At 42.0% G+C, this 11,051-nt stretch overlaps 1 protein-coding gene across 1 annotated transcript; it reads left to right on the top strand.

Moving 5' to 3' along the window:
- Nucleotides 1-4,845: 4,845 nt before the first annotated feature.
- Nucleotides 4,846-9,282, top strand: hpxa (hemopexin a; the record flags this gene model as incomplete). Its single annotated transcript, XM_084545633.1, has 10 exons — nt 4,846-4,964; nt 5,497-5,744; nt 5,842-5,910; nt 6,113-6,270; nt 6,545-6,698; nt 6,908-7,120; nt 7,222-7,317; nt 7,475-7,605; nt 7,699-7,846; nt 8,585-9,282. 10 exons carry the CDS (start codon nt 4,846-4,848, stop codon nt 8,809-8,811), a joined length of 1,563 nt encoding a protein of 520 aa, XP_084401759.1. The 3' UTR covers nt 8,812-9,282.
- Nucleotides 9,283-11,051: the final 1,769 nt, after the last annotated feature.

Genomic DNA, 11,051 nt, shown 5'->3' with positions numbered 1-11,051 from the left:
CCGCACCGTGTCACCGTTTGGTTACAGAAGAAGTCGGTCGATTGTTCGGTTTGTTTGTGATGAACACGGCGTGCAGGTAAATGTGTTTACGCAGTCACGCCGTGGGTGGCCTGACTCCCTTCTGGGGACAAAAAGCAACCTCTATAATGTAAATCATTAAATTTGACTGTGTTTACAGCCAGGGTTATGCAGCGGTGGCTATAGTCAACAAGCCAATAATGTCTTCTGAAGTGTTGGAGCATTTCTGGAACAGCCTCAGTTCAGTTTGAAGGTGCAAGATATTAAATAACTGCACTGTCTTCCATAAGGCATTTTGCATTTGTTTACATCTTTCCTGGATGTGAACGACTCAAATCTGCTGTCAGACTTTCATTATTTTTGATTCCTCCTGTGTTAGTCTGACTCTCTCTGACATCAGGTTGAGACGGCCTGCTCTCTTTCTCGATTGTGGCTCTGCAGCACAGTTTTGGTGCGAAACCCAACAATGAACAAGCGAACTGAAGAGGGAAAATAAAAGCAAGAAATGGAGTTGGTGACTTAAAACCTCTTAGACCTCTTCCCCCGCGAAAACCCATGAACCAGCGGGGGCCTCGCTGCGTCGCCCACGCGGGGGAAAAGATAACTTTCGCCTGTGGCGTCTTTTGTTTGTTCGCAAATGTAAACAGCGACGAAGGCCAACGATCGGAGTTCAGTCAAGTTCAGACAGAGGACAGGAGAACCACAAATATACCAGACGCGAGCTACACAAATAGATCCTGTGTGACATTAACTCTCATGATATCATGGGGGATATTTACAAGGCTGAGGGAAACAAATCTGTGCTTTTAAGATTTTACGACTTTATATTTTGTAAATTGTTCTCTTTGCGTCTATTTTTAAAATAACCTTTAACTTTTAATCAATTTTTGTAAAGGCAGACTTTAAAATTACTGCAGAAATTAAATGCGCTGTTCACATAATCAACTTAGGCTACACACAAAACAGCTGAATATTAACTGAAATGCATAAATACAGACATTATCATCTCAGGATGATAAGAAAAAGACTCTCCAATCCCAACAGAGTTTGAGTTGAATTTCTACTTCAAGATTCAAAGATTCAAGGAGTCTGTCACGTGCACAGTATAGAAACATGTTTCCCTGCACAATGACGTTCTTCTTTTTCCGTCCACCCAAATGCTTAACATTATAAAATCTTAGAAGCAGAATATAAAAAGATGCATGTAATGCAAAATATAAAATAAGTGTGTGAACGGTGAACTGAAATGCAAACAGAAACTGAAAAACTGTTGTCTGTCTTGCGCAGTGAAATATCCGATTGTGCGGAGGATGCAGGAGCTTGTCTACAGATAATGTGTGTGTGTGTGGGTGTGTGCGTGAGTCATTTTAATGTTCAAAGTTGTCTGCAGATGTGCCTGAAGAAATCACGCCACAGTATTTTGGAATTTGAAACTATGGGTGGTTTTACAAATGGGGACGTCCTCAGTTCATTTAAAATTTGTTTGGTCCTCAGGCTCTGTGCTTTTATTTCCATTTAAATAAAAACGACGGAGCACAATTTACATCCGTTTAGAAAGAACTGTGCGGGAGATCTGTTTTGACATAAAGGGCCAAAGTTTAAAAGTAAGCAGAGAGATTACTCGTGAAGTCAAACCGATGCTGTCCATCCCTGCTCCTGTTCCCCTGGTGTTCTGCACGGGCACTGCAGCTCGCTCGGATTGAGGTCAGGGGTTTGACTTGGTCAGTCGAGGACATGCCACTTGTTTATACTGAAATGCTCCACTGTTGCTTCGGCTGCACGATAAGGATTGCTGACCTGCTGAAGCCTTTCATATGATTGTGAGCTTACTGAATGCTGCTGTGTAACTTTAGGCTTCGGTCACAGTGAAATCAGTAAAAACCAGAATGCTGGTTTGATGGGTAGCTGTACGGGCCCATGTCTGACAGATGAGGTTCTGCTTTTGGGTCATCCTTTCTCTTAAGTTGTATTTTTGCTACTCGACTCCATCAAACTTTATCCAAGATGTCCACATGTTTCTTTTCACGTTTTACTTTTTTCTTGATCACTGACAAAGACACGTTTGCTCACATCTTGGGGAACATTCTTGTTTTTGGTTGTTTCTTTCTTGAGTATGCAAATTATTTACTGATCATCCAAAAGACTTGCTATCCTCAGTTTTCCAAGTCACTTGCCATCTCCTTCTTTTTTAAATGAACCGGACTGAAGGTCTCATTATAAACTACTCGACTTTGGGCTCCACGGAAGCTCTTCATGTTCATGTTCTTATGTTAAAACAACACCAAGCTTTCCAAAGAACCCGTATTATCAAATTACTTTTGCATTTTTTGGCACTATATCACTGATTCCTGAAACTTTGGCAAAAACATGTCCCACTAAGGAAAGTGCTAATTCTGTTGGAAATGAATAAGATTTTCATGAATAAAAAGAATCAAGGTTATAATCAGAGGGTCCTTTGCACATATGTAAGGTTATTTTATAGGTTTATTTTTATTTTTTATTAATTTAATGATTGCCAGTGGTTGGACCGGTACATTTCTGAACAGCCAAGACCTTGGTCTATAATGATATACTTTCAGATTTTGTAATTTTACAAACTTTTTATTTTCAAAATTAAGTGATATGATAAAAGAGCTATATCTCACATATAGTTTCAAAATTTCAGTGCTGAGGCGAGTTTACTTTACTATTTACTACGATTTATTATTCTAAAATCAATTCATTGTGGGGAAGCACAACGCATAAGTAATGGCTTACTGCTCCTGCAGGAAGACGTCATCTGACTAAAAGCAAATGCAGAACATTTGAGCTATAAATGTCATTATGTAAATCTCCTTTTCAAATAAGCGTTTGCATCACTTGCATAAGTTATTTCATCTATCTGTTTTTTGTTTTTTGTTTTTTTTTGCACCAGACAATGCATGTCCAAACCTTTGCTGTGTGGTACGTGCACAACGTGACAGACTTGCAGCATTGTACGCCTCAGTCAAGGTTAAGGCCCCCGGACCACGTCCACGATGTGTGTACAGACCTTTATGCAGACCTTTGCTCAACGGTAACTCACTTTGTTTGTGTTCTTTCTCCCTCTACGTTGCCGTGTGTAAACCACTGACAGCCACTTTAGATTAAATCCAAAACAACTGTTCTGGTTTCTGGGCAAGTAAAAGGACTTTACAGCTCTAAATGCAATGTTTATTACTTTCTTTGTAGTTGTTTTTCTCACATGAGAACTCATACTTTGGCATGAATACCATCCCACAAGGAAAAGTATGATGGATCTCAGAATAAGAATTTACTGTGTAATGCAAGAAAACTCATGTTTGAATGAGAAGAGAAGGACCGAACTTTTAAAAAAAAGGGTCAAACAGAAAGATGCAGTGAGAAGTAGAAGGTGACGCATGAGCCACTGATGGAGATGGACAGAGGAGGAGCGGGGGATGCATGGCGCGAGAGAGGGCGCTCGGTGATGGATGGGAGGAGAAAGAGAAATGAACTGGCGGATGTGGAGATAGAGAGATATTCAAGAGTGATGATGGTGCAGGCCAGAATGCACAATTTTAAGATTGTGGTAACTCGTCAGTGAGAAGTTGAGGATTATTTAAGATCCAGTTCATTTGAATTTGGTGAAAACTCAATCTCAAAAACGGAAAATGCAAAGAAAGTGATCCAGTGTGTGGTTGTTGTGAAGATCTCATAGCAGGTAGATGGATGCAATGAAAACTGAGCGAGGCTCAAGATTTTTACCTCCTGGTAAAAATCTTAAATCAAATTTTACTTAACACACTGAATTTGACTTTTTTTGCATATTTTTTCGGACACGTTTCATTTTAGGACAACAGTTAAGCGTAACTGTCTCAATAAATAATAAAAAAAACACCAATCACATTTTCAACATAAGTATTTCTCACAGAAATAACTCATAACAAGTTAATACTACTTATTACTGAGTCTAATAAAACCTTGTTAACTCTAAAAATCCACTCGATAACTATTACATGCAAAGAGTCTCTGTTAATGTTCACCATACAAACATTATATAACACTTGTTTCGAGCGTTGAGGAGTGCTGCCGTCAGCAGTTTTTATTTATTCTTGTGGGAGCAAACTGGGTTAGTCTGGACTGCAGATCCAGCCCAGGCAAAACATCTGGAACGTTCTGGAAAACATGTGTCACAGATCATAGGCAAATGGTTCAATAAGCTATGCGATGTTATGCAAAAGACATTGAAGTATGGGATACTTTCAGACTTTTATGCAAAATTTTAAATAATACTTGCAACATCTCAGTTATCTGCAGACTTTTCTTTGTCATATGTCTTCAGCTAAAACCATCAGTCAGTCTTTGTTAGTATAAACTTACGTGGAGCATATGAATTCCTTGGTATGCAAATAAAATCTCTCTTTTCGTTGATACATTTGATTTTAAATCTCTGTTGCTTTCGCATCTTTGATCTTAAATGTGGCAACAGCAATTGAAATCAGTGCTGCATAAAACCCTGCTTTATTATCTTCTGCCAAATGTTTTAGTTTGAAAGCAATACATATGTGAAGTATGCATAATTCATATTGATTGCATAGGACGTAAGATATCCATTTATTGATTAAATGTTCACGGTGAAACACGGGCCTCCTGAATTCTATGAATCTCTGCCACCCGCCCCAGGACTCATGGTGGGTGATCTGAACACTGACTGGGGTAGAGCTCTCTGGGGCAAAGCTTGTCAAACATCGTGGGCGTCCTTAGTGAACCGCCCACACCTCTTCCGCCCCTCCTCCTTTGGTGCCCGACATGACGTAGCCCGCGTGTCCTGTTCTATAATATAAATAGATGCAGCAGAAGCAGCCAGGGTACCTTTTGCCCAGCTCTCCAGTCTCCTGGACCAGAGGACACCTCACCATGAAGCTGCTCGCACTGTGCCTTTGTTTGGCCCTGGCATGGACTCAGAAGTGAGTAGTCTAACCCCAGTCTATCCAGGCAGCTGCCATTTCACTTGTCTTAGGGACGACTTCAGACTTATTTCTGCTGCATAATCCTTTAAAATGGACATCATGTCATGCCACCTTTTGGCTGCTAATGCAGTCTAAAGTGCATATTTGAAAAGTTTGTATTGCGGTATAATCATAGATCAATAAGCTGGCAATATTAAATACAACTGGGAACATTGACCTCAAGCAATGCATTCATTAAGACTCAAACAATTGTTATGATGAGAAAAGTTTAGGGTTAGTTTAGGGTTAGGGTTAGAAATTGGATTTTCTTACACTAATGTAAATAGATTAAATCAGTATGCAATTGTTGACTTTGTTAATTTGCATTGGATTCTGCAGTCTTGAAAGCGTGATATCTTGGGTTTAGCTATTACGTGGTATTATATGAGTGGATGTGTTTTATGAACATACATAAAATGAAACATGGTGACATGGTGACAGTTTTGCACGACGACCTGAACTGACACCTTTTTCTGTTTTGTTCATCCAGGCCCGCTCACGCCGGTCCTCATCACGGCAATCCTTCTGAACACCGCGGTCCTCATCACGGCAGTCCTTCTGAACACGCCAGTCCTCATCACGGCAGTCCTTCTGAACACCGCGGTCCTCATCACGGCAGTCCTTCTGAACACCGCGGTCCTCATCACGGTAGTCCTTCTGATCACGCCGATCACCCAGATCATGTCCTAGATCACGGCGGTCTCCCTGATCATGCTGGTCACTATCATGAAGCTCCAGGTGAGTTGTTGAAAAGCACTTGATAACTTGTTTACCATCACACGCCATCACTTTATTCAAGTCTTTTAAAATTTCACATAACTGTGATATTCTGCAGACCGTTGTCTGGGCCTTGAGATGGACGCTGTTGTAGTCAATGAAGATGGAGTCCCGTACTTTTTCAAGGGTAAGTCACATACTGATTTATCATAGGTAGCAGTTATCAAATGCTCTATTATAGCTCTCAGTGTAATGGCCTCATGTCCTCAAAGTAAATCACACTTGCGTCAAGTGATTGCAGAGAGAGTGTCAAGCGTTGCTTTCAGCAAAATCATACCAAGTTATTGCAAATGAGTGTTATTCTAATTAAATACTGTATTTCCCGTCAGGTCACTATCTATTCAAGGGCTTCCATGGCAAAGCCGAGCTGGCCAATCTGTCTTTTGCTGAGCTGGATGACCATCACCACCTGGGCCACGTAGATGCCGCTTTCCGCATGCACTACGAGGACAGCCCCTCCGACCACGACCGCATTTTCTTGTTCTTGGTATGGTCCAGCAAAATTTTTCTAGGTTGTTGGTTGGCAGGTCAGAGTTTGGGGACAGGCAGACAATCAGTAAAGGGGTGTTGGCAATCCAAAGGAGACAAGAGGGGATGATAATACAAAGACAATTGGAGATTGGTGTTGCTTGTACAAAGCTTAGATTCAGATGCTGGTAGACCAAGTTTTGAGGCCTTATCGCCGTGTCGCTACAGATTCATTCATCTCTGTATTTTGACTGCGTTTGTTTAATCTGGTACTTTGTGAACATTTGATTCAGGACCACAAAGTCTTCAGCTACTACAAACACAAACTGGAAGACGGCTACCCCAAGGATATCTCCGAAGTCTTCCCTGGCATCCCTGACCACCTGGATGCTGCCTTGGTGTGTCCCAAGCCTGAATGTGACGAAGACTCCGTCATCTTCTTCAAGGGTTAGCGCGCACTCTTAATGTCCCTTGTCCCTCAACGCAAGCAAGCCACAGTTGTCACACTTGTTGTTTGGCAGTGACTCGAAATCCTACAACCCCTATTGTTTGAAGATCCCTCCCTGTTCAACCAATATCGAAGGGGACACTTTGACACTTAGTTCACCAACACACCAATACTATTTTCCAGTATCTAAACAAAATTTTCCCTGTAGGAGATGACATCTACCACTACAACATTAGAACCAAGGCTGTAGATGAGAAGGAGTTCAAGTCCATGCCGAACTGCACATCTGCCTTCCGCTTCATGGAACACTACTACTGCTTCCACGGACACATGTTCTCCAAGTTTGACCCAAAGACCGGTGAAGTGCACGGCAGGTACCCCAAAGAGGCACGGGACTACTTCATGAGATGCGCCAAGTTCGGTAAGTCAGTCAGCGATCCAGTCAGACATCCCTAATGATGACATCTTTAGATATAGGTGACTTGCTGAGCACCGACAATTTCATGCTTGGTTTCTGCGCAGGTGATACTAGCGACCACGGGGAGAGAGAGCGTTGCAGTCGTGTTCACCTGGACGCCATCACCTCTGATGACGGCGGAGACATATACGCCTTCAGAGGTGAGATATGACAATGGATGACCTTTTATGCTGTACACATACATGTCTAGGTATTTCTTCTTCATCTTGGTAGGCTTACTCTTACTGTGGATTATTCTAGCATCTTATTGTGACGCAAAAGTTTTCATCAACTCCATTGGACTCTTTCATTCTGCAGGCCACCATTTCCTCCACAAAGATGAGGGCAACGACACAGTGGTAGCTGACACCATCGAGGCCTCCTTCAAGGAGCTGCACAGTGAGGTGGACGCTGTTTTCTCCCACGACGGTCATCTTTACATGATCAAGGTAAACCACAAAGGCAACCACACACACACACACGTATTTTACCGGCCCTCTACCACAAGGCTAAAACCCACAACATATTTCTCTTCCCCTCAGGACGACCACTTATTCGTTTACAAAGTTGGCGAGCCCCACACACACCTGGAAGGTTACCCCAAGCCTGTGAAAGAGGAGCTGGGAATCGAGGGCCCCATTGATGCTGCATTTGTCTGCCAGGGTCAGGACATTGTTCACATCATCAAAGGTATGAACTGATTTGTAGGCTGATTGCATTCGGAAATGTAGAAATTGCAGCTTTGTTTATTTGAAAATGTAGTTTTATTTTAACCCACCCACCGTAAGTGAAAGTGAGAAATTTATTTGATAATAGTGCAGTCTTAAAAAACAGTTAAGCTTGGCGTTTGAATATCTTAGATTGTCATTTTGTACAGACATTGACGGCCCATAGAGAATTAATCAGATTGTTGTAGTGAATTGACTCTCTAAAATGAGAGAGAGAAATGTATTTGACGTGTATTGTGGTGTTTTAGCTCGACCCATCCACTAACATGGAGAGGGTGGAGCTTATGACCTATACTGCAGCCAGTCACCAGGGGGAGCTCTACTTGCTTTGGCTTCACTTTTGAGGAGCTGTTCTTACCTTCCATCTTTATTTACAGTCTGAGCTGAAGCATAAGGCTAACTTGTAACGCATTGATTACATATACAGTAACCATTCCTTCAACAGTATTTCAAAGACTGTATGAACAGGTTTAATTCGAAGTTGAAATGCTTTAAATGTGACAATTATGTGGGTGCTACAGAGGTCGTTTTTTCATCAAAAGATCTCAGTGTTGCAGAAAATCATCAAATTAACGCTTACTGAGAAATACTTAAACTCTATTTATGAAAGACCAGGTTACCTTTTGAATACTTTTTTAAAGCTTTATATTATGCACAGATACAGGACCACTGACCAGTTCTCCTGTCTGTCGTACTCTAGGTAGGCACATCTATGACGTGGATCTGAAGGCCAGCCCTCGAGTTGCAGGCAATGAGCGCCCAATCCCCTTCGAGAGGGTCGATGCTGCCATGTGCGGTCCTACAGGAGTTAAAGCGTTCATCGGAAGTCACTTCTACCACTACAACAGCGTCATAACATTCGTCGCTTCCAGAATTATGCCTGAGCAGCACAAAGTTGCTCTGGAGGTGTTTGGCTGTGATCACTAAGAGGCTGTTTGCTTAACAGGACTGAATGGATTGCGCGGAATCTCACGTACAACACAGTGAAACATGGAAAAACAACAGCACCAACAACATCAGGCAGGAGGCGCCACGCGACAAGTCACCGAGCTTTTACTCTACACGCGCTTTTGCAGATGATGCACTGTTTCGCGCCACTTGTTTCCCTTCTGTGTCTTACCTCAAAATAACCTTCTGTGTGTTTTATTTCTTTTAGAAGGGTTGCGACTTTTCACAGCTAAAGCTCTGTGGTCCTCTGTGCAAAGTGTGCTTCCAAGACGTTACAAGGCATTATATGTTTTTCTTTGGTTCATTTTGTACAGTGAATAAAGAGGAGTGGGAACAAACAACACGCGGTGTCGACAGTGGCTATGGAAAGTCTCGTTTGGGTCTGGTACTGCAAAAAACCGAGACTAGAAAATGTAATTGTGTTACGATTAGACGACCTATTAGACAGGGGGAATTAGTTTGACAAACACACAAACACGCACAGTGTGTATAGCACACAAATAACACATATTCTACGATAATATAACTGTAGCTTAAATATTCCAAGTGCATCCATATACATGTATTCTCAACAGAAACTGCCTGTTAATGACTCTTAAGACTAAAAGACAGCAGAAAGCAGCAAAAGAAAGCAGCAGAGCATGTAGTCCTTTTCATTAAATTCATTGAAAGGACAAGACGTGTAGAGTGAAGGCTTATCTTCTGTTTTTTAAATGGAAACTCAACATTTCAAACAACATTTCCAGAGCCAATACAAGGACACTTTCTGCTTTTGCACCAGTAGAGGGCACACAAGTTCCACTACAGGAGCCAACTTACATTGGTCACATTAGTAAAGACTCCTTTTTGCAACTCTGCTTGGTTTCTTTCAAAAGACAGCAGCACAGATAAGTCAGTGCAGGTGTGACATCTTCTTCTTCTTCTTCCTGTGAGGCATGCCCTGAGAATCAGATCTGAGTAAACCGCAGGGAGCTTCAGTGTTGGACCGAAAATGGGGAGAAAGTCAGTTCTTCTTCGCGTGAACTCTCACAGATCCACTGCAGCTGGCAGAAAAGAAAAAAAAAACATTCGGTTGACAGTAACCTGTTGTTTTCTGTCTGTTTGATAAATCCCGAGCAGCTCAAATATGTTGTGCATGCGAAGTACAGACAGATGCGCTACTGAGCTTCTTAAACTCTCAAGTATCCGTCCTTTTGAACATGCTGGAGCGCCAGGCTGTGGGAGTAGGAGGAGGAGTAGAGGTTAAAACTAAACTTTTTTGATAAACAGCACGTTTCAGATTGTGGATTGAGGCTTGTGGACATTGAAATTGCAAGTAAGGGTTTACGTCTTTCCCATTTCTGAATTTTCCCCATTCAAACAACAAAAGATTTAAACAATTTTACATAACTTCCGGAGCACAAGTCTAGTAATACAATTTTTAAGCTGTGTCTCAGCCTCAATCTTAAGTTTTATTCTAAATTTGAGTGTCCCGCGTATAGTTCGGATTGAGATTCAGGTTTATTTGTCACATGCAGGTTAACACAAGTGAAGAGAACTGGTCAGCTCAGCCATAGACAGCACACAAAGTAAGAGCACAACGTAATTATTACAATTTAAAAAACTTCTCCCATATCGTAGCTGATCAGGAATCAGACTTATGCAAAGCAAAGTCTCGTAAACAAGTTTGGGTAATGAATACATGCTGTGAAAGTCTGGGGTTCTCCCTCACGTCCTCACTGACCTCCTCCAAACTGAGGCAATGGGGATGATGTCAGCTCCATGACCGGGGGGTTGAAGTCTCTGATAACAGCACGCTTCATTGGATCACACAATCCTTTACTTCACCCCACCGCCTGCCTGCCGCGATGACAATAGTGACAGAAACACTGAGGCCCTTCACCAGCCCTGATATGATGCCACGATCGACTGCGGAGATCAGCCTGCCCGGCAACACGCGCACATCAGATCTGGGTAATGGGTCTAATGATAGAAACGCTGTTTGACAAAGGACATTTCATTCACTAGTCTATAACTGGATTCAAGCATGGAGTCTTATTACAAATACCAATGCAGGCATCACTTTAGATCTGTAGGTATGTGGTCTGCAAACCTGCAAACCTTCAGCAACTGACACCAATGCCATCATTATGATCCACATTTGCCATGATCCTGCAGAACTGCATGTTGTTATGAATTTCCTTTTCAAATTCGGATTCAGATTCGTAAAACTTTGTCTG

The sequence above is a fragment of the Chelon labrosus genome (genome assembly GCF_963514085.1).
Source record: "Chelon labrosus genome assembly, chromosome: 5".
NCBI classification, from domain to species: Eukaryota; Metazoa; Chordata; class Actinopteri; order Mugiliformes; family Mugilidae; genus Chelon; species Chelon labrosus.
This window is presented reverse-complemented; position numbering and strand designations above follow the sequence as displayed.